The sequence below is a fragment of the Heterocephalus glaber genome, unplaced genomic scaffold (genome assembly GCF_053883595.1).
Source record: "Heterocephalus glaber isolate CG9 unplaced genomic scaffold, H.glaber_assembly_v1.0 deba00001497, whole genome shotgun sequence".
NCBI lineage: Eukaryota > Metazoa > Chordata > Mammalia > Rodentia > Bathyergidae > Heterocephalus > Heterocephalus glaber.
This window is the reverse complement of record NW_028258320.1, coordinates 47245510-47272143: the sequence shown is the minus strand read 5'-3', so window position 1 is coordinate 47272143 and position 26634 is coordinate 47245510. Positions and strand designations below refer to the sequence as shown.

General features: G+C 44.6%; 1 protein-coding gene across 4 annotated transcripts in view; it reads left to right on the top strand.

Annotated features, from left to right (window-relative positions):
- Positions 1 to 3707, top strand: part of Rrp12 (ribosomal RNA processing 12 homolog) — a 47567-nt gene extending 43860 nt beyond the window's left edge. For all 4 annotated transcript variants that reach the window (XM_087185061.1, XM_087185063.1, XM_087185064.1 and 1 more), the window contains 3 exons: positions 1143 to 1210; positions 1520 to 1602; positions 3247 to 3707. In XM_087185061.1, coding sequence (XP_087041187.1) covers positions 1143 to 1210; positions 1520 to 1602; positions 3247 to 3349 — 254 coding nt within the window. In that variant the 3' untranslated portion in view covers positions 3350 to 3707. The remainder of the gene's footprint in view (positions 1 to 1142; positions 1211 to 1519; positions 1603 to 3246) is intronic.
- The last annotated feature ends 22927 nt before the right edge of the window (positions 3708 to 26634 follow it).

Genomic DNA, 26634 nt, shown 5'->3' with positions numbered 1-26634 from the left:
GGGTATTTGTACATTGGAGCTCTAGCTGTTCCAGGAAGCCCCTGAGCCACCCCACCCACCCAGGCCTGTGAGGCTTGTACCTGCCCCTTGTCTGGGAACTATTTGCCTCTCTTATCCATCTAGCAGCTCCAGCTTCTAGTTAGTGAAAAACAGCCACCTGGCCTGTGTTGATAGGATCAGGAGGATTCATACTGAGCTAGGCCAGAGGGTTCCTTTCATGTGTGTCTCTTGGCCCTTGGCCAGTGGCTGCTCTGCTTCCTTTCTCCAAAGGTGTCCCCCATGGCCCTGTCCCTAAGCCCTTGAAGCAGAACATTTGCTATGCTTTTGGAGGTCCTAAGCGCCTATGGTATCCTAACCTTATTGCAGAACCTTGTGGTTCTTCTGGCCCCACACCCTGGGACCCTACTCACCTGCTTTGCTCCAAGATGATGTGTTGGGCAGAGGTAGCAGTTCCAGTTCATGCAGCAGGAGACATGGATGCAGGACACCTTGCTCAGCCTCTGCTTAGTTGTGTGACCTTAATCTGGTCAAGCTGTCTGTCTGAGCTTCCACTTTCTCATCTGTAAAAGAGGAGTTTATACTGTACTCTCTGTGAGTTCTCCTGAGTCAGCATTGCAGGATTCCATCCATAACTGTTGAATTCCATGCTGGAGGTGACAGCTTGCCTTGGGCAAGGATCCATATCTCTCTGAGCTACAGTTTTCATCTTGGTACAATGGGATAAACAACTGGCTTTATATCACACAGTAGTGTTGTGTGAAGCCCAAATGAGAGCGGGAAGGCCTGATGTGCCCTACTTTCAGATGAGATTAAGATTCTCTAGAAAATAGTAAGTGGCAAAGCTGAGAGTTGAACTTGGGTCTGTCTGAATATAAAACCCATATTTTTCTAGAATAAATGGAGCAGGTATAACTTTTGAGACTATGGGTCATTTTGGGTTGGTGGAGAATGTGTTTTTACAGGTCAGTGGTAGGCTTCTGAGTCAGTCAAGTCACTAAGCAGTCCCTCCTCTCATGTGGTCTTTGTCTTTGCTTGGTAAAGGATAAAACCAAGTTCCTGGCCTTTGTTCATGTGCTCCCCAGCAGCCCTCTGTGGGAAGGTGCCCTTGCCTTCCAAACATGGTTTCTCTCTTCTCACAACAGCTGGAGGCTCTGGTATCCATCGTCCAATGGCCAAGAGGGTCACACCTGGAGCTGAATACAAGGCCAAGGTAAGAGCTGAGGTTGAGGGCATGGGATTGCCTGGTCCTGGGGAGCTATGAGGGAGTTAGGAGCTATTCCTATCATTATCCACGAGAGGCACCTTTGTGGAGTCAGGCAGTCAAGGAAGAGGAAGGGGCAAATCCAGGTCTCATTGGCATCTGAGGTTGAGGACCTTGGCAAATGACCTCCCAGGACCATCGGAGCTCTTTGGTATCATCTGAGTCAGGAAATGAAGGGAAGGAGGGCAGAGGGCTAAAATTTCAGAGGTGGAGGCAGGAAGATTCTCACACTCAGACTTTGTTTCTCTGGATAAACAGAAAGCAAAGGGTGACATGAAAAAGAAGGGTCGGCTTGATCCCTACGCCTACATCCCACTCAATAGAACCACGCTTAACCGAAGGTATGGTACTGTGTAGGGTGGGGTAGGAAACTCAGTTGCTTAGCTCTCTTACAGTTTTTTATTTTTATATTTTGTGGTACTGGAATTTGAACCCAGAACCCAGGTCCTTGCTTGTGCTAGGTAAGCGCTCTACTACTGAGCTATATCCCCAGCCTCCCTATTCTTTCCTTTCCTTTTCTTTTTCTTCCCCTTTCCCCTTTCCTCTTTCCTCTTTCTTCTTTCCCCTTTCCCCTTTTCTGTCCTGTCCTGTCCTGTCCAACAGGGTCTCACTGAGTTGTCTAGGCTGGCCTTGAACTTGAGATTCTCCTACTTCTATCTCCCAAGTAGCTGGAATTATAGGCTTATGCCAGTGTGCCCAGCTTTTTTTTTCAGTTTTTTGAGACAGGGTCTTGCTGTGTAGTCCAGGCTGGTCTTGAATTCACTATGTGCCCCAAGCTGGCCTCAAACTCATGGCAATCCTCCTGCCTCAGCCTCCCAAGTGCTAGGATTAGAGGGTACGCCACCACACCAAGCCCCAGCTTGATGCACCTACATGTAGTTGGTACCTGCTTCAATTTTGTTTGCCATTATTATTATTGAAACCTAGGATTTTTTTTTTTTTTTTTTTGGTACTGGGGATCGAACTCGGGTCCTTGCGCTTTTGAGGCAAGTGGCAGAACCACTGAGCTAAATCCCTGCCCCATGCCATTATTATTATTAATTTATTTATGTATTGCAATACTGGGAATGGAACCCAGGCCCTTTGCACTCAGCTATATCACAGCCTTTTTGATCTTACTAGGTCAGTAAATTGCTCACGCTGGGCTCAAACTTGCAGTCCTCCTGCCTCAATATGTCATACAGAGATATTCTAATTTTTTTTTTTTTTTTCCTTTTTTGAGACAAGGTCTCACTGTTGGTTCAGGCTAGCCTTGAACTCACTATGTAACCTAGGTTGCCCTCGAACTCGAGCAATCTTCCTGTCTCAGCCTCCTGAGTGCGGGGATTACAGGCGTGCGCCACCATGCCTGGCTTATGTATTTTTCTCAACACACTCATCATTTCTATTAGCTTTGTGTAATTTGATTTTCTTTTCTTTTTTTTTGGTACCAGGAACTGAGCTCAGGGACTTTGCACTTGCAAGGCAGGTGTGGCACCACTGAGCTAAATCCCTAGTCCTGTAATTTGATTTTCTAATCCCCTTGTTGATAAGAAATTAGACTTGTTTCCATGTTGACTATTACATAGGGTTCTTAATGCATAGGTGAGGACTACGTGCAATCTGTGTAGAAGTGCTTTGCACATGATTGTCACTAGGGATATAGTGTTCTAAACTTCAGTTACATAAAGGCTTCTGTGGCATTGGAGTTACCTAGTTGGAAGGATGAGTGGCTAGAGTCAACTTTGACCTCGGCATGCGCATTAGAAGAAGAGTGGCAGGGAGGGCTCTTTTGCGGGGGGGGGGGGGGGGGGTGTGGAGACTGTGTTGGAGTGGAAAAGCCAAGGCAGGACCCCTGCAGTGCGGAAGCTGGGGCTGCATGTGGTCTGCCCCAGCACATGCTACCACTAGGTAGCCCAGTTCTCCCTGTCCCTGCTGGTATGGTCCATCCTTTGACATTATCGAAATAACGTAAGATGTGACTCTTCTGGTTCTTATCCCTGCAGGAAGAAGGTGAAACTACAGGGACAGTTCAAAGGTCTGGTGAAAGCTGCCCAACGGGGGTCCCAGGTGGGACACAAACTCCGAAGAAAAGATCGCCGGTCCTAAAGCCCAGGGCCCCTGGGCCGCTCTGTGGTCTAACCTGAGGCTAGCACCAAGTGCTGAAGACTGACAGAGCCTGGACTCAGTGACTTGTTGGAACTGGAACTTGACTCCCAGAGAGATGCTCAGGAGTTTGGAAGCCCAAGTAGGAACTGCCCTTTAGACACATCCCTGGTGCCTGGGGATGGGACTGTGGCCTCACTGCCTCTTAGTAGGCCATGTGGGGTGAATGTGCTTTCTGCCCAGTGGCCTTGAGCAGCTGAGCATGACCAAGTGGCACTCAGCCTGGCTGTGGCCTGGCTGTATTGAGATTTCCTGTGACCAGGTACATAATAAATGTGTCACCATGCATTAGCTCTAAAAATAGTTTAGTAACCTGCCTTTTCCAGGTAGAACAGTTTGATTGTTGGTCACAATGACTTGACTCCTTCCTGGTTTTTTTTTGTTTTTTGTGGGTTTTTTGGTACCAGGGATCAAACTTCGGTCCTTGAGCTTGCGAGGCAGGCGGCAGAACCACTGGGCTAAATCCCCGGCCCACTCCTTCCTGTTTGACTCTCAACATCCAGCCCAGAATGCTTTGCCGGAAGGTCAGGCCTTACACCTTGCTCAAGGTGTCAGGAGAGTGCCCTGACTTCGCCTTGCAGTCCCCATTGGAAAGGGACTTTTAGGGATCAAGAAGGGAATGGAAGGCTCCAAAACTGATCCCTGTAGCTGTGGTTGCGCACTAGGGACTTGGAATAGAAAGAGGGACCAGTTGGCTCAGAGCTGTTAAAGCTGGAGATTTAGTATCTTCGTCCATTGATAGTGTGTACTAAGCCCCTCCATGTGCACAGTGCATCTTGATTTATCCATCTCCTTGTTACTACCCAGGCTTTTTTCCAGATCCAGTTGAGGTGCAGTATGATTCCCACTGGTCCAGCCTTGGTCTGGTGCATATCTGCCGCACCCCTGTGGTCATTTGTCCTGTCAGCCCAGGGTCCCTCTTTTGTGCGCTTTCCCAGCAGACAGCCAAAAGCAGAGAGTCCTAGGACTGTCCCCACACCCCAGTATGAGGAGTGTGCTTTGTCCTCTGACACTTGATCAGCCTCATTTGCCCCTTGTGAAATGAGACCACACACATGCACACACACCAAGAGTTTCCATCCTGATTTCATGCTCTGGTAATGGTCCCAGGAGGCTCTGTCCGCTGATACTATTCCACCCATTCTCCAAGGGGATCCAAGTCTTCACTGGATCCAGTGCCGCCAAAATTAGGGCATCTCCTCCTAATGATCTTTGACTAAGAATCTGAGAGGAATCATACTTCACTCAGAGGTGACACTGTTTGTATACCCTGTTCACACATAAATGCAATGGGGGAATAAGCAAGAAAGGTGACTCTTAAGGATTTGCAAAGGTAATCTAACCATGATCCAATTATTACACTATAGACACAAGATGTATTAGATTAAGTCAATCCCAGTCCTTTCCTATCTCCTCCTTTTTCCGGCAGTGTAACCACATGCACAAGGAAGCCTCATATAAAATAAGAATGTTCCAATTGCCCAGGATTTGTCTAAAGAAATTTGAAGCCAGCCTATTTATTATAGTGTGCTCTCCATGAAGCTTTTTTTTTTTTTTTCCGTTTTGGTTTTAGTTTTTTGAGACTGGGTCTTGTTATGTAGTTCAGGGTGGCCTTGAACTCATGGTAATCCTCCTGCCTCAGCTTCTTGGGTGCTTTGATTACAGGTGTGTGCCACAGGCCTTCCATTTGTTTTCTTTCAAAGGAGAGCTGGGCAGATGACCTAGAAAGGTTGGTATTAGTGATAAGCCCGTATTTGGGAAGTAGACTTCAAATGCAAATTATCTTGATTCAGAGATAACTAATCTTATGCTCTAGAAACTTCAGGTTCTTAAAGCATGAAAGTCAGTGCTGCTTTTGTGTCAACAGAGGGCTTGAAGGGAAATTTTAAGAGAGTTCATCAACGTAAGATTCATTCAGGGGTCGGGGATTTAGCTCAGTGGTTCCTCTGCCTGCCTTGTAGCTGCCTGCCTGGAAAGTACAAGGTCTCAAGTTCGATCCCCAGTACCCAAAAAAAAGATTCATTCAGTTTCGGGTCAAATAGAAAGTCAAAAGCGTCTACAAGACTCGGATTTACTATTTGAATTTCATTAGATCCCTTTTGACACCAAAACAGCAGCCTTTCTGCCGGCCAGGGTGGTCAGGTGCTGGAATTTGCAAAGGCAGTCTGATTGGGTCCTTATTTTGATTCTTATGAATATGAATGAGTCAGGTTAAGCCAGTCCTGCCCTTCCCTGTTTATCTTCTCATGATTGTGCCATTGGCCATCTTACAGCATCTTGCAGCTTGATCACCTCCTGCTTTTTTGTTTGTTTGTTTTCTTCAGTACAGTACTAGGGTTTGAACCCTCACACTGAGCTACATTCTCAGGCTTTCTCCCGTTTTTTTTTTTTTTTGGTATCTGGGTTCGAACTCAGGACCTTGCATTTGCAAGGCAGATGTGGTGCCACTGAGCTAAATCCCCAGCCTCCCTTTTTTTTTTTTTAAATTTTTTGGTACCGGGGATTGAACTTGGGACCTTGCGCCTACAAGGCCGGCGGTGGAACCACTGAGGTAAATCCCTGGCCCCCATTTTTTGTTTTGACGCTGGGCCTCACTAAGTCACTGAGTTGCCCGAACTGGAACTCAAACTTGTGATCTTCCTGCTTTAGCCTCTCAGAGTGTTGGGATTACAGGCATGAGCCACCATGACTAGAAAGAAAGGAAGTTTTTTCTTATTTGCAACACTGTAGAAAGTTACTTAAGATGTTTCAGTCACCTCTCTTTTCAGTCCTCAGGGTCCTTTCCCCAGTTTTTGTTTGTTTGTTTTGTTTTGTTTTATTTTGATTGCTTATGTTTCTTCAAAGAGTATTTCTTCAAAGATATTTCACTTAAAAGTAATAAAGATTCACAGAATTTAGAAAACAGAAAAGTAAAAGCAGGAGCTAGAATCCTTCCACCAAATTCTCAACCATAGAATATTCTCATTTTCTTTTTTTTCTATACAGAACCTATTTTTTAAAATACAAAAATAGAGGGCCCGGGATTTAGCTCAGCGGTTCTACCACCTGCCTCGAAAGTGCCAAGGTCCCAAGTTCGATCCCCGGTACCAAAAAAACCCAAGTTTTTATTCTAAATTTGTATTTGACTTTAACACAGTTTTTACCATACCTATATAAACACTTCATAAACACAGTTTTAGTGGTTCAATTTGAAACATCTGCCCAGTGGATGCAACTCCATTTATTTATAAAGAACTTTGAGTCCATAAGTATGTTGCTTCTTGCTTAGGCAGGAATTTAAAGCCATCACTAGATACTAGGCCGTGTGCAAAGCAATATTTAGAAAATGGCATGATGAATACTCCTTGTTCTATTTTTGATGATACATCATTATGAACAGATGATGACTATACTCCAGAAAATAACCCTGATTTGGGACAATGTAGGCTGCTTTGCCATTTCCCGAGATTATGCTTCATGTAGCAGTTCACTGCTGTTAGAAACACCAAGCTGTTGGAGGACTGCTGAGTCATCCAAGGCCAGGGCTGCAGTGACTAGTTTCTGCTTCCATTCCAAGTCCCATGGATGAGTCATGGAAATGCCCAGAACAGGATTTTGAAACTGAGGCCAGTATTCTACAACTATGAAGAGAGTAGGTGGAGGGGGCCGGGGATTTAACTCAGTGGTTCCACCGTCTGCCTCGAAAGCGCAAGGATCCGAGTTCAATCCCTGATACCAAAAAAAAAAAGAATGTTAAAAGAGAGTAGGTGGAGAGTGTGTGTGTTGGGGGGGCGGGGGGGGGGGGTTTCTGCATAGTCATTCCAGAGCTGGGGTCTGGAGATGAGCTCTACAAGTTTAAGTCAGGAGTGATTGGATTCAGAGAGGAGAACCCAGCCTCAAGAAAGGTCTAGTCAAAATTGAAGTAAACCTGGTGTGGTTTGCTGTAATCCCAGCATTCAGGAGGTTGAGGCAGGAAGATCCCCACCAATTTGAGGCCAACCTGAGTTACATAGTGAGTTTAAGCTGGGGATGTAGCTCAGCAGCACAGTGCCTGCCTGGCAAGCGTAAGGCCCTGAGTTAGATTCCTGATACCAAAACAAAAAAAGAGAAAACTACATAGTGAATTCAAGGTCAGCCTGAACTACATATTGAGACCCTATCCCAAAACAAATAAATGGGGCCCAGGGATGTAGCTCAGGTTCGTGGCATCTGCCTGGCAAGTGTAAGGTCCTGAAATCAATCCCTGGTACCGGAAAAAAAAATTATAATAATTAATTTTGTAATGTCTAAGAGATTCATGACGACTGCTCAGAACATACTCTACCTTGTATCTGAAGTCAAGATTGATAGTTTTAGTGAACATAAAGCAGGGGAGAAGGAATCCAGGGAGTGATATCTTAGTAACATGATTAGGGTGGCCCAACTTTATCTCCACAGGGATTTGCCTGCAGATGGGTCCATGCTAGCAGCCTGCTAGGCCACCCTGCTAAGTTGTGGTTCTGCAAAGCCAGGACAGAGCCTTCTCCAGTGCCTCCTAGACTGTAGTCACTTTCCTGCTGCTGAGATTTAATTAGGCTCCTGCTTCCTTCGAATGTAGCATGCCTGGATTGAATTTCCAGCCCCATTCTTCTGGCTCTCAAGGGTTAGACAGGCTGTCCCCTCTGGGTCCTTGTACACATAACTAGTCCTGCATAGCATATGTGGATTTGAAGCCTTTAACCTCCAGAGGGCAGCCTGATTTTCAGATTCCAGGGATGTCACTCAGAAGACCTAGATGTAACAATTACAGAGCTGATCATTTAAAATCATAATTTCAGAGAGGATCTGGGCATGGCTAGCAGGCAGATGGATTTGTGAACGGTGCCAGGAATAGTCTGTGCAGTCCTTGTGGCTCCTCAGTGCGTTCTGCAAGCTCTTGAAATGTCTTGCTGCTGGGGCCAGGGGCAACTGGCCTGTAAACCCAACAGTTGGGAGGCTGAGGTAGGAGGATCACAAGTTCAAGGCCAGGCTGGTCTAGATAGAAAACACAAGGCCACGAAGCAAAAACTTGATTTTGAGTCAGGTGTGGTGCCACCTGCCTGTAATCTCAGCACTCAGGAGGCTGAGGTAGGAGGAACGCTGTGAGTTTGAGGCCAGCCTGGACTACATAGTAAGTTCAGGGCCAGCCTGAACTACATAGGGAGACCCTGCCTCAAAAAAGAAAGCTTGATTTTAGCCTGCTGTGGTGGCTCATGCTGTTTTTCCCAGCACTCTGGGAGGCTGAGGCAAGAGGATTCCAAGACTGAGCCAAGCCCAGACTGGGCAATTTAGCAATTTGGTGAGACCTTGTCTCAAGATTTTAAAAAAAAAAAAAACACTGGGGATGGAGCTCAGTGAAAAGGCTCTGGATTAAATCCCCAGTGTTGCAAAACAACAACAAAACTCTTGCTTTTAACCAGAACTGTTGCTACAGCATAGATCTTAGACTTTTGAGTCCACAGAGCCCGAGTGACATACCCAGTAGATTATCCAAGACCAACCCTCAGTTGTAAATAGACTCAAAAAAATGGCAAGGCACATTACCCTGAGCAGATTTTACACTGCCATATATGCTGATTGGGTCATTATCAGATAATTCTTATCTAAAACTGCCTCCTTAATCATTTCAGCAGCAAGATCATCTTACAAGGAGGTATGATGTGTCTCCAAAGCAAATATTTAAGTAGCAAAGCTGACACCCAGTATTCTGAAGAAAATTCTTCCCACCCATGAGGACTGTCACATGGGTCACATGTGTCCCTTTCCCTGGGACTTCACACGAGGGCCTGGCATCTGGTACATGGCCAGGCACACTTGATCCACACTGCCAGATCCAAATCTCCTGTGCAGGTGCAGTGACAAATACAACCTGAGCTCGGACAGAGTTCGTTTTACAGAGGCATTCATATCCCTCATCTCTCTAGATCCTTGTGACAGCCATGTTCCAGTTATCCTCGTGATTCCCGCTTTGCAACTGAGAACCCAAAGGCAGAGAGGATGCATAGTTTGGGCACGGGTATGGAGGTATCATAAGGCAGCATCCTGGCCTCACTGCCAGGGTTGGCTTCATTGACATGCGGGGAGGGCAGGGCTGGCCTGAGCTGGGTGTTTTTCTTCAGGAGTGATGAAAGAATGGGTATAGCTGGGGATTTAGCTCAGTGGTTTCGCCGCCTACTGCACAAGCACAAGGACCCTAGTTCAATTCCTGTTACCAAAAAAACAAAACAAAACACCAGTTGTTCAGCCTGGGGATTTAGCTCAGTGGTTCTGCCGCCTGCCTTGCAAGTTCAAGGACCCGAGTTTGATCTCTGGTACCAAAAAAAAAAATGGGTATAACCCAGGATGGTGGCATATGCCTATAATCACAGCACTCAGGAAGGCTGAGGCAGGAGGATCTCAAGTTTGATTTAGAGATTTGGCTAGAAACTGTCTTAAAGGGGCTGGAGGATGTATCTTAGTATGCAGGTTCTGGGTTCAATCCCTAGTACCACCAAAACAAAAACAAGAGAGTTGCCTGGGATTTAGCTCAGTGGTGCTACCGCCTTCCTCGAAAGCACAAGGTCCCTAGTTCGATCCCCAGTACACACACAAAAAAAAGAGTTGGCTTGCAAGTCTTTCCTTTCCATCATTTTATTCTTCCACATTCCTTATTTTCTCTCCCTCTTCTCTCTCTCATACACCTGTAATTTTATTGTGCATTTTTTTTTCCCAAAGAATTTTTTTTTTTGGTTCCAAGGATTGAACTTGGGACCTTGCACTCGCGAGGCAGGCGGCAGCACTACTGACCTAAATCCCCAGCCCTATTGTGCATTTACTTTGAGTAAAGGACTTGCAGAAAGACATCTTAAGAGGCACTGGGGATACAGTAGTGAGCACTACAGACAGGATCCTTGCCTTCCAAGATTTTGTTGGGGAGGCAGCAAATAGCAATAAAATAGGAAAGGAACAATGTAGCAGAATGCTGCCAGGGGACTTCATTTGGATGAAGGGGCTGTGGGAGGAGGGTTGCTTGGCTAAGATCTGAAGGACAAATGGACTTTAGGGAGCAAAGTCACCAAGGGTACATACTTTCCAGATGGCAGACTGGCTAGAATGTGGGCTTGGGCTGGACCTGTCTCAAAGCACTGTTTGCACACCAGGCTCAGCTCACTGTGTTCCTCAGATTGTTTGTGTGTGTAGCTGGGGGTGGTGTGTTCCTTCACTTTTCGGTCAAGCTGCTACAGGCAAGGGGGAGAAAGAATGTTCCACACTAAAGAGATCAAAGAAGGACTGAGGATATATAGCTCAGTGGTAGAGTGCTTACCTAACATTCATGAGGCCCTGGGTTCAACCTCCAGCACCACCAAAAGAAAAAAAAAAGCATGTGCATAAAAACCTGGATACTGAGGAGGCTGAGGCAGGAGAATTTCCATCAGTTCAAGGCCAGCCTGAACTTTGAGATAGCAAGACTCTATCTCCAAAAAAAATAAGTAAAATTGAAAAATCCCTGGCTGTTATGTAGATGATGCTTAGAATGGAACAAGAGGATAAAGAGAGGAGACCTGCTTGGAAGCTGCTTTTATAATCCAGACAGGAGGCCGAGGTAAGGATGCTGGTGCCAGAGGTGATGCTAAGTAGCTGTGAATGGTGTATAAACTGTGAACTGAAGGTCAGCACCATGAGTAGAGGAATCTTCACCATCTGTAGGGTAGGCCATCCTTACACACTGGGGTCCCCAATCCTGGACCCCATTCATCTGTTCAGTCAGTGACACATTTTTGTTGTTGCTTCCTACATCTCTGGTACTGGACAACAACAGAACCCTGAGCCTTCATGGGGGAATTAAAGTATATACCATAACAGATCCATAATGTCAGCATGTTAGAGGTGACAGGTATTACAGAGACATAAAGTAGGAAAGGGATAGTGAGTGCTGAATAGGAGAGAGAGATAATTCAACTTTAAATTGGGTGATTGGAGAAGGCAAAGGCTTGAAAGAGGTGAGGAATTGAGCTTTTAAATAACTCTTTAAGTGAAGGAAGCAGCAAGTGCAAAGACCTTGAGGGTGGCATGTGCTTGGGATGTTCAAGCAGCTGGAACTGTGAGAAAGAGAAAATGATAAGATGTGAACAGGGGCCAGATGGTGGGGGTCCAATAGGCAACCCTAAGGACTCACAATCCTCCCAGTGGAAAGAGGAGAAGGAAGCCACTGGAAGACTGAACCAAGAGATCCCCTTATCTGACTTGGGTTTTTGAAGAATCACTGCAGTTGTTATACAGAAAATAAGCCATAGATGGGTTGGAGCAGAAACAAGATAACTAATGATCAGCACAATTATTCAAACAAAACATGGTGTTGGCCCAGAGCAAGGTCTACATAGTGGGGAGCTCAGAAGCAGTTGGATTCTTTTTTTGGTCTTTTTTTGGTCTTTTTTTGAGACAAGTTCTCGCTAATAGTCTAGGCTGGCCTTGAACTCATGATGACAGTTGGATTCTTAAAGGTAGATTGGATGCAGGATGTGAAAGGAAGAGGAAACCAAGATGACTCCAAGCCTGAGCAACTAGAATCATGAAGAGAACACCAACTAACAGACAGGGAGACTGGGGTGGAGCGCTTGAGGGCAGGAGTTTCAGAAGTTGAGTGTTAGGTTGAGTTGGAGATGGTTGTTGGTGACCAAGTAGAGATAGAACTTTTGGCTGTACCAGAGGACACGCTGGGACCCCGGGGGTAGCTCCAGCCTGCTTGGTTTTGTGTGTGTGTGTGTGTGTGTGTGTGTGTACGTGTGTAGCAGATAGTAACAGGTGGGTGACAGAACACCCCAAGGCCTGGGCTTTGGACACTTCCAACAGTGAGAAGCCAGGCAGGGTGGCACAGGCATGTAATCCCAGCACTCTGGGAAGCTAAGGCAGGAAGAGTGAAGTTTTTGTTATCATTTTCCATTTCCTTTATCATTCCATACTTTCAGAAATGGATTTCTAGCAAATAATAACACTGATAGCATGCCTTCGAAATTAGGATTTTATTGATTTGACATTTAAACAAAACCATCCCAGTTGTTTTACCTTTTTTTTTTTTTTTTCCCTCGGTGCCGGGGATCGAACTCAGATCCTTCCACTTACGCAGCAGGCTGCGAAACCACTGAGCCAAATCCCCGGCCCATTAACCTTGTTTTTTGCTGGTCGTGGTGGTACACACCTGTAATCCCAGTACTTGGAAGGTTGAAGCAGGAGGGTCTCGAGTTTGAGGTCAGCCTGGGCTAGATAGTGAGTTCAAGGCCAGCCTGAACTACAGAGACCCTGTCTCAAAAAAACCAAAAATAAATAAAGAAACTTAAACCTTTGTTTTTTATATTAATCTTTTTTTTGGTATGGAGGATCAAACTCAGGACCTTCCGCTTGTGAGGCAGGTATGGCACCACTGAGCTAAATCCCTGGCCCTTTTTTACATTAACCTTAGCAGTCATGTTGCATATCATATTTCAGTAAGTAGAATATGGAAGTCTATTTAGCTCCCATAATATGTCAATTTTTGCTTTTTATTGTTTTGTGAAGGATCTGAGGTAACAATATAGTTTGCATTTCAGTTTGTTTTTTACTTGCAGAAAGTCATGGACCCTCTTACGTGGTGCTTGTTGTAATGTCCCAATAACAGTTTCACAAGGTTGAGGGTGTGACTGTAGATGGTCAAACTGGGCTGAATTGTAGGAACATGATTGATTCAAAATATCTTACAACATTTTTATACACGATATGTATTCAGATTACCTTCTGAATGACATTGAATGTTAATAAACAGTTATCAGATTTTTTTTAAAAGCCAGATATGGGGCTGGGGATTTAGCTCAGTGGTTCTGCTGCCTGCCTTGCAAGTGCAAGGTCCTGAGTTTGATCCCCAATACCAAAAAATAAAAATTAAAAAATTAAAATTATGTATGTATCTACTTTGTAGCCAGCCTGGCCTCAAACTCATGGCGATCCTCCTGCCTCAGCCTCCAGAGTGCTGGGGTAACAGGTGTGTACCACCACACCTGGCAAAACATTTTTTAAAGGACTGGGATGTTGTCCAGTGTGAAGGCCCTGGGTTCTATCACCAGTACCAAAAATAATTTATTTATTTATTTATTTATTTTTGGCACCAGGGATCGAACTCGGGACCATGTGCTTGCAAGACAGGCAGCGTCACCACTGAGCTAAATCCCCGGCCCTCACCAAAAAAATTTTTAAGTGATATCTAGTAAAGGAGGAATAACTGGTGAAGTAGAAAAAAAAACCAAGGCTGGGGATTTAGCTCAGTGGTTCCGCTGCCTGTGCAAGGTCCTGAGTTCGATCCCCAGTACCAAAAAAAACCCCATGCTCATCTTTTAAAAAAAAAAAAGAAAAACCAAACAAAAACAGGAACACATGGTATCCTGGAAGCTAAGTGAAGGTAACATTTCAAGGAACGGGTTATCAGTGCATGGAATAGTCTGAGAGGTCAAGATGAGGATTATTGGATTTAGTGATACCCTGTCATTGATAGAGTTCTGTGAATTTAGCAATTTAGTCCAAACTTCTCTCTGAAGTTCAATTAAAAGGAAATAAGCATGCCTATTTCCCAGCACTCAGGAGGCTGAGGCAAGAGGATTGCCATGAGTTTGAGGCCAGCCTGAACTACATAGGGAGACCCTGTCTCAAAAACCATTAAAAAAAAAAAAAGGAAATAGGATTAAACTTTTTCTTTGGTACCAAGGATCAAACTTGGGTCCTTGCACTTTCGCGGCAGGCAACGGAACCACTGAGCTAAATCCCCAGACCAGGATTAAACTTTTAAAAGACAAATGATTAGTGTTCAGTGTTGGTAGAACACTTGCCTAAGCTGGATGTAGTGGTGTGGTGGTGCATGCATGTCCCAGCACTTGGGAGGCTGAGGCAGGAGGATTGTTGCAAGTTTGAGACCAACCAGGGCTACATAGCAAGACTCTGTCTCAAAAAAGCAAAACAAAAACATTTGCCGGGCCTTGAAAGAAAGAAAGAAAGAAAGGAGAGAAAGAGAGAGAGGGAGAGAGAGAGAGAGGGGGCCGGGGATTTAGCTCAGTGGTTCTGCCGCCTGCCTCGGAAGTGCAAGATCCTGAGTTCGATCCCCATTACCAAAAAAAAAAAAAGAAAGAAAAAAGCAAGCTTTGTTTTGGAGACAGACTCTTGCTATGTAATCCAGGCTGGCCTTGAAATCACTATGTTGCGCAGGCTGGCCCAGAACTTGCGGTGATCCTCCTGCCTCAGCCTCCCCAGTGCTAGGTTTACAGGTGTGCGCCACCAGGCCCAGTTGTAAGTGTACGATCTTATGTAAAGTTATAAATTGTACAACCATCACCAACAGCTAGTTTCATGACATTTACATCACCCCAAAGAAGTTCTCTCATATCCATTTTTTAAATGTTTTTTTGAGACAGTCTCACTATGTAGTTCAAGTTGGCCTTGAACTTGCTATGTAGACAAGGCTGGCCTTGAACTACAGGGGACGCCATTAGTTAGCATGCTCTGCCTGAGGTCCTTTAAGATGTTAAAATCAAATGAGGCATGAACATACGTGTCCACCTCTGAGTTGTCAAGATCAGGCAAAATTAAGGTAGGAAAGCACAAAGGGTCTCCCACCGCCTTGCTCAGTGTCACAGCCTTTTGCAGGGTACGGCGATAGAGAGTGGCCCCAAAAGTGGGCTTCACAAGGCGGGCAGCTAGACCTTTGTGAGATACCTGAGAAGGCTGAGAATTAGGGTCTTCCTCAGCACACTGTGGTGGTGGAGCAGAAGCCGCAGGGAGATGAAAGCAAACTGGAGAAGAAGCCGAACAAGGGGAAGCCTGGACAGAAGGGGGGGGGGGGGAGCCGAGGTTTCCTGAACTGACTGAGAGAATTTGAGAGCAGAGTGGACTAAGGCCCAAGTGGGGAGTGTTCGGGGGGAGAGACGATCACTTCGCTGGCCTCACGGAGAACGGTACGTACACGTTCCCATGCTATTAAGTTAGTAGTTGTCCCTTCCTGGGGAAAAGATGGGACGTACATTTGTATGTCTTTTAACAAATCTGTCACAGCATCCTTAGGTACTGGGTACATAGCTTGCTTTAACAGCGACTTAAGTAATTTGGCAAAGTTACGCTGCTCTGATGATACAGACTGACCCATAGTTGTAACTAAGCAAAGATAGAAAATTAACCCCAGCTGGACACATCAGTGTCCCTCATCCGAATCCGGAAATCATCCTGGGAGATCCAGAGCAGCACTGATCAAACCCAAAGCTCAGCTTTTTCTCAGTCTCATTTTTCTACCTTTCCTGTGATTCCCCTTGTGCTGCCGTGGCTCGCAGGAGACTAGGACTTACTGCAGAGGTTCTAGTAACGTTCCCTTTCCCTGTTCCCTACAAGAGATATCTTTCCATTTTCTGATATCCTCTTCAATCTCCTTTTTAAGAGTACTGTAGTTTTCAATGTAGAGGTCTTTTACTTCCTTCATTAGATTGATTCCTAGGTATTTCATTTTTTTGCATGCTATTGTGAAAGGGGTTGTTTCTCTAATTTCTCTGTGAATCTCTTATTTGTGTACAGGAAGGCTATTGACTTTTGAGTGTTGTCTTTGTATCCAGCTATGCCACTGAATTTGATTATCAAATCTAAAAGTCTTTTGGGGTCTTCTATGTAGAATATCATGTCATCCACAAATAATGATAATTTAACTTCTTCCTTTCCTATCCTTATTCCTTTTATTTCTTTCTCTTATCTAATTGCTCTGGCTAGTGTTTCCAGAACTATATTGAATTTGCCGGGGATTTAGCTTAGTGGTTTCGCCACCTGCTGTGCAAGCGCAAGGACCCGAGTTCAAAAAAAAAGAACTATGTTGAATAAGAGTGGTAACAGTGGACATCCTTGTGTTTGTAGTTCATAAGTACATAGTGATTACATTCATCATGGGGAGCTAGCACCTGTTTAATTTATTTATTTACTTTCTCAGTATCAGGGATCAAACTCAGGACCTTGCGTTTGCAAGGCAAGCACAGCACCACTGAGCTAAATCCCCAGCCCTCTTTTTTGTTTTTCATTTTGAGACAAGGACTTGGTAAGTCACTAAATTGCGTAGGCTGGGCTTGAACTTTGGATCTGCCTGCCTCAGCTTCCCACAGTGCTGAGATTGCAGATGTGTACCACTATGCCCTACTTTGCCTGTTTTTTTTTTGTTACTGGGAATCGAACTCAGGACCTTGTGCTTTTGAGGCAGGCGCCTGAACCACCGAGCTAAATCCTCGGCCCTTTTTTGGTCTTTTAATAGCCGTCTAGTGGATATATAGTGAGATCACATCATGGTTTAATTTACCTTTTCCTAATGACTAGTGACACAACATCTTTCTGAGTACTTATTAGTGACTTTTATATCGTGTCTGTGTGTGTGTGTGGTGCTGGGAATGGAACTCCTCATCTTGTGTGTGCTAGGCAGGTGCTTCATTGCTGTGATGCAGCCTCAGCATTGTATATCTTCTCTAATGAAATGTCTATTCAAATCTTTTGCTCAATTAAAAACATTAATTTTATGATCTTTTCTTTTCTTTTGTTTGTTTGTTGGTAGTACTAGGGATTGAACCCAGGGCTTTTCACTGAGCTACATCCCCAGCCCTTTTAAAAAATTTTTATTCTAGGACCGGGGATTTAGCTCGGTGGTTCTGCCACTTGCTTTGCAAACAGAAGGACCCGAGTTCAATCCCTGGTACCAAAAAAAAAATTTTTATTCTGATGGCCAGGTATGGATGGCATGCCTATAATCCCAGCATTCAGGAGGCTGAGATATCAGGATCACTGTGAATTCAAGGCCAGCCTGGTCTACATAGTGAGTTCAAGGCCAGCCTGGACTATACAGCAAGACTCTTTTTTTGGTGGGGGTACCAGGGATCAAACTCAGGACCTTCCGGTTTCGAGGCAGGCAGCAGAACCACTGAACTAAATCCCCAGTCCCCCAGGAAGACTCTGTCTTAAAAAAAAAAGTTATTCTGAGACAAGATTTCTCTAAGTCACTAAATTTGCCCAGGCTGGGCTTGAACTTTTGATCCTTCTGTCTCAGCCTCCCAGAGTTCCAGCACTTTTTAATTTTTTTATTTTGAGGGTCTCTCTAAGTTGTTAAGTTACCCAAGCTGGCCTTGAATTTACCATTCTCCTGCCCCAGCCTCCAGAGTAGCTGAGAGTGCAGGCGTGTGCCACCATGCTTGGCCTATTTTATTTTATTTTATTTTTATTTTTTTTGTTTTTGGTACCGGAGATCAAACTCAGGACCTTGCACTTGCGCGATGCAGGTGGCAGAACCACTGAGCTAAATCCCTGGGCCCTATTTTATTTTCTTACTGGTTTTTGTTTCTGTTTAGAGACAGGGTCTCCTATGTAGCCCAGGCTTCCTTGAACTCACTATGTAGCTTAGGCTGGCCTCTAATTCATGGTGATTCTCCTGCCTCAGCCTCCCAAATGCTGGAATGATAGGCATGTGCCACCAGGTCCATCTCTTGGTATCATTTTATTAATGGCATCATTGAGATACAAGTCACATACCATAAAACTTACCCTTTTAAAGTACAGTGTGTTGATACACTTATCACATTGTGCAGTGATCACCACTCTAGAGCACTAGAACATTTCTGTCACTCCTGAAAGACTCCCACCATTAAGCAGGCACTCCTCTCATCCTTTACTCTCTTTTCCCTCCAGCTCCTGGTAATCACTAATCTACTTTGTGTTTCTATGGATTTTCTCATTATTGACTTTTCATGTAAAAATGGAATCATATACATGGTCTTGGGTGTCTGGTTTCTTCCACAAAGCATACTATTTCAAGTTTGATACAAGCATGATCAGTAATTCATTCCTTTTTATGGCTGAATACTCATCGGTTGTGTGGAATATTATTATTTATACATTCATCTGTGGGTGGTCATTTGTGTTGCTTCCTTTGTGACTCTTGTGAATAATGCTGTACAAATAAGCGCCTGCTTGAATCCCTGCTTCCGACTCTCTTAGGCAGATACCTAGAAGTGGAATTGTTGTATCAGTTGGGAGCTCTGTTTCACTTTTGGAGGTTTCTAGCCACTTCTATAGTGCAGAACTCCAAGTACTTAAAGACGCTTGGCCCCAAGTTACTACCATACACTTCTGTGGGCTGTTTACCTTTTAGAGGATTTTCCCTTCATGCAGAAACCACTGAGCAGCCATGTTTTAAAAGTTTTATTTGCCACTGGGCATGGTGGTGCGGGCCTGTAATCCCAGTATGCGAGAGGCAGAGGCAGAAGTTCGAGGCCGACCTGGACTATGTATTGAGATTCTGACTCAAAAGAAAAGTTTTATTTGCAATGAACTTTCATTGTTCAAAAAAGAGAAAGCCCCGTTAAGGATGGAGGTTTGAGGGAAGACAGCAGCAAAGCTGATCAGAGGTACTCACTGGTCAGATTTCCTCAGCCTCTTACCTCTTACTGTGGCCCTGTGCTCTCTGGGCTGAGGGTTTTATGGAATTAGGCAGGCTCAGCTGTGGCTCAAGCACTGGCAGAGCCAGAAAGTGGGTGCTGGTTAAAACTAAAGCTTAGGGGCCAGAGATTTAGCTCAGTGGTTTCGCCACCTGCTGCGCAAGCACAAGGACCAGAGTTTGATCCCCGGTACCAAAAGAAAAAAACAAAAACCAAAAAACTAAAACTTGGATACCCTCCAGCACCCTGGGTACTCCCAAATGAACTCCTTTTGTCCTTGTGCCAGGAAGTGATTTGACAGAGCAGACACCACTTTCTCAGTGCTATGTTTGAATGAGTCTCCACACATTTTATGTGTTGGAAACTTGTTCTCCATTACAGCAGTGTTAAGGGTTGGGACATCTGGAAGGTGTCCCCAGGACAGAGGGCTGTGCCCAGATGAATGGGCAATCAAGGGAGTAGCTTTGCTCTGAAAGCAAGCTCCCTCTACTGTGTGTTTCTATGGATTTTCTCATGGACTCTTCATGTAAAAATGGAATCATATACGTACGTGGTCTTGTGTGTCTGGTTTCTTCCACCTAGCATAATACTTGAAGTTTGATACAAGCATGATTAGTAATTCATTCCTTTTTATGCCTGAATAGTAATGCCATAAATAATGCCTGTCCCCCTTTAGACAAGCCCACACTTGCTTGATCTCACTATGGGATGGCCTCCACCATGTTAGGAGGCAACAAGGAGGCCCTCACAGGAAGACAAGCAGATGGCAGTGCCATGCTCTTGGACTTCCCAGATTCAGAACCAGGGGGGAAATAAACCTCTATTCTTTTTTGTGTGTGCCAGGAATCGAACTCAGGGCCTAGTGCTTGCCAGGCAGGCACTGTGCCGCTGAGCTACATCCCAGGGCCCAAACCTCTACTGTTGTTGGTTTGGTTTTTTTTTTTTGGTACCAGGGATTGAACTTGGGACCTTGTGCTTGTGAGGCAGGGGGCAGAAGCACTGAGCTAAATCCCCAGCCCACCTCTATTGTTTATAAATTACCTGGTCTCGAGTATTTTTACAACACCAGAAAATATACTAAGACACTTAGGGACAGCCTGGCAGTACAGAAAGTGAGGAAGAAAGGTTAAAAAAATTATATGATAGTAATATAAACATGACCCATTTTTATAATAATAACTACCATTCCCAAAGTTGCTCCCAATTGAGAACCACTAAGTTAGGGTGACCAAGTGTCCCAGTTTTCCCAGGACCAGAGAAATTTCCCAAGAAAAGGGCTTCCAGTGCTAAAACTAGGAGTGTTTCAGGCAAATTGGGGTGAGTGGTCACCCTAGTCCAGCCCACTACTTGCTAGTTTTGTGAGGATGGACTCAATACCTCCACTTCCTCAGAGATAATATCTTTAGAGATAATTATATTTAAATAATACATGTATTTTGTGAATAAAATGAAGCATATACATAAGTTTGGCACATGGAACATAATGAAAAATTAGGCATTCTTATATAAATTCTTATCTAATTTAACCTTGTTAGATTTTTTCATTCCTTTTTTTAAAATTTTTTTGAGACAAAGTCTCACTATGTAGTTCAGGCTGAGCTTAAACTTACTATGTAGCCCAGGCTGGCCTTGAACTTGCAGCAGTCCTCCTGCCACAGCCACCCAAGTGCTGAGGTCTTGGGTGTGCACCACCATACCTGGCTCTTTTTTCATTCTTTCTAGGAGACAAATTTTCATCTATTTAAATAGTCTAAACTGGATGTGATGGCCCACTTCTGTAATCCCAACTTCCCCGGAGACTGAGGCAAGAGGATCGCAAGTTCAAGACAAGCCTGGGTAATTTAGAAAGACTCTGTCACAAACAAACAAACAAACAAAAAATGCGCTTACCAGGCAGGTGAGCCGCCATGGAGCTGATGCCTCACCTTCCTGGTAAGTACAAGGTCCTGAGTTCAATTCCTGATACTGGAAAAAATATTTTTTTTGCTCACATTTCACTGGCTAGGGCTGTTATGCAGCCACATTTAACTGTAAAGAAGTCTGGACAGCATGCTTTAGCTGTGCTTCTGAGGATGAGAGAAAGGGTTTTCACAGACACTTTGTCATACCCTCTTTGAGGTGCTAGCTGGGTCACTTTCTCAGAAGTATTCCTACCTCATGATACTCGGTCAAGTTGTCCTTCTCATCCCATTTTATAACCTATGATTAAAGTAGGTAACAATAATCACTTACGTATTTTCATGTTAGATTGTATATTTGTTTCCTTGTTGCTGTAGGAGATTTCTAGAAATTAGTAGCTGCAAATAACACAAATTATTATCCTACAATTCTGGTGATCAGAAACCTGAAGTGGGTGTCACTGAATTTAATCAGGGCATAAACAGGGCTGTGTTTTTTTCTGAAGGCTTTAGGGGAGGATCTGTTTCTTCACCTTTTCTAGCTTTTGGAGCCTGCCTCATCCCTTGGCTCAGGGCCCCTTCCATGTTTAAAGTCAGCAATTCTCAAGCGCAAGGACCCAAGTTCGATTCTCCCTGGTACCAAAAAAAAAAAAATAAAAGGGATCCTTTCCAGGTCTCCACAGGTAAAGTCAGCAATTGCACCACTGTGACCTCTGCTTCTGTCGTTCTTCTCAAATGGTGACCCTTCTGCCTCCCTTTGATAAGGACCCTTATGATCACTTGGACCCACCAGCCTCAGCTCCCTTGAAAAGATCCTTTAGTTACCTCTGCAAAGGCCCTATTGTCATGTAAAGTTACATATTCACAGGTTGCAGGAATTAGGCCATGTTTCTTGCTATGGCCTAGGAATCTGGCACCATGCCTATGGCGGTGCAGGTGTGCCTCAGTATGTTGAGTGATGGAACAGGTAGGGTGACAGCCTCCCACAGTGAGTTCTAGGACATGGTGACCCTGCCAGGACATCTTTCCATGAGGCCTGGTCTGGCATGCAGCCAGTGGCCCACTTGTTCATCTTCCCCATATGATGTGACTTACTAGGGTTTATATTGACTTGGTCTTTCTTTCTTTTTTTTTTCCCCTGAGTGTCTTGCTATGTAATTCAGGCTGTCCTTAAATTCACTATGTAGCCCTGAACTCCTCCTGGCCTGGCCTCCAAAGTGGTGGGATTTCAGATGTGTGTGACTAGACACAGCATGGCCTTTCATATTTGAAGTCAAATTTTTAAAATTCATCTTTATTGAGGTATATTTACATATAATAAATTCACCCATTTTAAATATTCTTGACAAAGGTATGCACCCACGTAGTCACTATTATAAGCAATATATGGTGTGTGTGTTTATAGTTCATTGTTGTTTCAGTAGAGTTCTGAGTTTTGTTTTTTTGGGGGGGTTTTTTGTTACCAGGGACTGAACACAGGACCTTGTGCTTTCGAGGCAGGCATGGTGCCTCTGAGCTAAATCCCTGGCCCGAGTTGTTTGTTTTTTGAGATGGGGTCTTGCTATATTGCCTAGGATGACCTCAAACTCCGGTGCTCATGTGATTTCGCTTCAGCCTCCTGAGTACCTGCAACCACAAACATGTGCCACCATGCCTGGCTAAATTCTGAGTTTTAACACCTGTATAGATCATTCCCACAGTAAGGATACTAAATGGTTCATAACTTTCCAAGTTTCCCATCTTTCCCTTTGTTATCCCCACCTTCCTGACACCTAACCTTGACAATCATTGATCTCTTATCTGAATCTACAGTTTTATTCAAGAAAATTTTGTTTTCTTGCACTGGAGATTGAGCTCAAGAGTTCAAGATAAATTTTAATCATGATTACTAAAACAGTAATTTTCTTAAAAACAATTCTTTCCAAGGGGCTGGGGATTTAGCTCAGTGGTTCCTCTGCCTACCTCACAAGCGGAAGGTCCAGAGTTCGATCCCCGGTACTGAAAAAAAAACAAACAAAAAAACAATTCTTTCCAGCTAGAGTTGTAGCTCGGTGATAGAGCACTTGCTTAGCATGCAAAAGGCTCTGGGTTCGATCCCCAGTACTGAAAAAGAAATCTCTTTCTCTAACCATCGTATGGTACCTTCCTTTCCAACCTACATCCTTAGCACAAAGGAGAGAGTCTGGTTACCCAAAGAGGGCTTTGGGTTGGGAAGGATTACTGAAGGTCTTCACCAAATCCTATATGGTCCCCTGGACACCTCTGAATCAGCATTTACTTCTGTGCTTTGGGAAGACAACGACGCAGTTCACACTGGTCAGAAGAAATGTGTAACTGGAGTGAGACAGTCAGGCAACGTGGCAATTTTAATGTGACTTCAAAGTTGAAAAAGATTAAACCTGCATTGGAAACATGGTTGTTATCATTTCTATCTAGATATGTGTCACCACCACCCCCCATCTCTTGTGCTCATGGGTGGGGTTTGGGGAGGTGATTGGATCATGGGTGTGTGATACTCATCAGTAGATGATGAGTTTATAGATAAATATGATGTTGGGAGGTAAAGATTGGTTGGAGGAGGTGGGTCACGGGGCATACGGCCTGGAAGGTCTATCTCCTTCCCTCCTCTCTTCTTTCTGGTCCCTGCCATACCATAAGCACCCCTCCTCCATGCCCCTCTGCCATACCACCCTGCTTTGGAGCCAGCCGACTATGGACTGAAACATCTACAAACTGTGAGCCAAAATAAACCTTTCCTCCTTTATGTTGTGGGTGTTAGGTATTGTGTCTCAGCAATGAAAAAGTAACTAAGACAGTGGCGAAGGCATGTTTATTTTCTATCAGCAAATAGACTGCAGTTCCAAGTTTGAAGAAGAGTGGATCAGATACCAGATACAGTATATCGTCTTTGGGGGGGGTTGTCTTTTGGCAAGGCTAGGGATCGAGCCCAGGGCTTTGCACATGCTAAGCAAGTGCTCTACCCCTGAGGTATATATATCTGCTATGATTTATATCTAAAATGTCCCCCAAAAGCCTTGTTGTATTCAGAAGTGGGGCTTTTGGAAAGTGATTGAATCACAGGGGCACTGTCCTTATCAGTGGATTAATCCATTGATGAGTTCATAGCTGAATGTGCTGTTAAGAAGTGGGACCTGGTAGGAAGAGGTGGGTCACTGGGGACATGACCTGGGGTATATCCTTGTGCCTGGCTCCTCTCTTTCTCTGCTTTCTGGCCACCATGAAGTGAGCAGGTTTCTTCTGCCATCCCTTTCCACCATGCTGTTTGTACCTTAGAGCCTACCAACCATAGATTGAACCTACTAAAACTATGAGCTACAATAAACCTCTCCTTCTTTAAGTTTTGGGTGTCAGGAATATGCATTCTCTCTCTCTCACTCTCTCTCCCCTACCTATTTTGTTGGTTGGTTGGTTATTTTGAGACAGGGTATTGCTATGCCGTTCAGGCTGGCCTTGAACTTATTATATAGACTCACAATCCTGCCTCAGCCTCCTGAGTGCTGGGACTACAGGTGTGTGCAAAAATATGCAACTGCTGGGGCCGGGGATTTAGCTCAGTGGTTCCGCTGCCTGCTGTGCAAGTGCAAGGACTCGAGTTCGATCCCTGGTACCAAAATATGCAACTGCAGGCCAGGGATGTAGCTCAGTGGCACTGTGCCTGCCTGGCAAGCACAAGGTCCTGAGTTCAATCCTTGGTACTGGAAAAAACAAAACAAAACAAAAAACCAAAATACCTGACTGGATGTCAGGAATTTTGTCCCAGTAATAGGAAAGCTGACTGATAACACCAGTTCCAATAAAAAATTTTTCTTTCTTTTTTTTTGAGATAAGTTCTCACTATATAGTTCAGGTTGGCCTTGAACTCAGGGTGATCCTCCTGCCTCAGTCTTCCCAGTACTGGAATAACAGGCATGTGCCTCCACACCTGGCCTGAAGTAAAATTGATATAACATAAAATTAGCCATTTTAGACTAGGGATGTAGTTCAGTCTTTCAGCATTAGCCTAGCATTTGTGAAGCCCTGGGTTTCAACCCCAGAACTGAAACAAAAACAAAAAAAATACCCAAAGTAAGCAAAACAAAACACAAAACCTGGGGCTTCCAAGCGCTTTGCCACTGAACTGCATCCCCAGCCCCCCAAATTATTTTTTCCCCAGTTCAGACATGATCTTGTAGTCCAGCCTGGATTTGAACTCATGATCCTCTTGCCTCTGCCACCAAAGTGCTGATTACAGGTTTTCACCATCATGCTAGATTGGAACTTGCCCTTTTTGAATTTGAACCTCCCCAAAGTTATTTTTGCTCCCAAAAATCTAATTGAACTCCAGTACCACCCTCAGCCACACGAGGGACCTTCCAGAAAACAGTATGCCTCGTTTTACAGATTAGGAACCAAAGGCACAGAAGGATGAAGTGACCCCATCCAGGTTAGATTCCAAGCCTAGCATCATGCTATGTTGCCTTGGTTGGTGTATCTGAGTGCAGATAATTTAAAACGAGGTCTACATGGCAGACAACTCCGTGACCAGGAATTCCATGCAGTCTACAAGAATGCAAAACCCCTGAATCTTGTGTTCCTCCCCAGATGTTTCTGAATGCTCAGTGTGTCTTTCCTGGCAGGCAGCCAGTGTGCCAGGCACACAGCTCTCACTGCTTCCCTTTTGCTACCTTCGAATTACTTCTAATTGCATTTGAGACACTCTGGCATCTTGCATTTTGCTTCCTAAGCCAGGGCATTTTGCCACCTCCCACTGGTCCAGCATGCACTTCCCTCTCTCAGAGCTCTCTAAAGAAGTGCCCCTGGAAAATGGAGCAGCTTCCCGGCAACCAGTCTAGTATATCCACATCTAGGCATATTTACATGGCAGTCTGCACACAAAAGCAACAAAGGGAAGATTTAAAAATTTTTTTTATTTTTATTTTTTGGTTCCAGGGATCGAACTTGGGACCTTGAGCTTTTGAGGCAGGCAGCAGAACCACTGATCTATATCCCCGGCCTGGGAAGATTTTTTTTTTTAAAAAAGAATTCCATCTCAAAGCTCCATTTCCTATACAGTAGCAGTAAGAACACTATTGGAATTACCCTGACAGGAAGACAAAACAACTTCCAGGGATTTGGGGTTAGACAATAGCTTTGCCAGAACCATTAATGTTTAAAGTCAATGAAGCATAAAACTGCTTTTCTCTACTTACAGCCAGGCATCCTCTTACAGAGAGGAGAAAAAAAATTACCATTTTAACTCTACTGAAATTCATAAGCCCTCCCCTAATTTTCATTCCCCTTGAAATTTCCCAGTAAGTACCATTGGAATGAAAATGAGACACACTCTCTCTGGGGGAAATGGCTTCCAATCCTCATCAGTGAAATGTGTCAAGAGCCCTCCACAGAGATGGAGGAAGAAGCTGCTGCTGGGAGAGGTCCCATTGCCCAAACCTGCAGAACTAGTTGTGGTGATGCATCCTGGACTGGGAGCCCCTGGGCTGCCTTCTGGAATGCCCTGAACAATGCCAGGTCAGGGTGATGGACGCAGAATTCAAGGGCCCAGACCAGTGCAAGAAAGTAAGGCCTGTAGGGTATCTTCGACTTGGTAGTATGCAGGGGGAACCTTCATCACCAACTTATTAGCTGGGGGTGTGTGGGGGGCATCACTGGAAGCCTGCCAAGGCTCTGTTAGTAAACCACTGGACCTAATCCCACAGTACATTTGTGAAATGCCTGACAAAGCCAGTTCCCATCATCTCATCTGATCCTGAAAACAATCCTCAGAGGGAGGCAGGGCAGGGATTATTTAACAAGTGAAAACACTAGTAAAGTGATTTGCCCAGAGTCCCACGCCCAGCATGTAGCAGGATGAAAATTTGAATCTAGGTCTTTG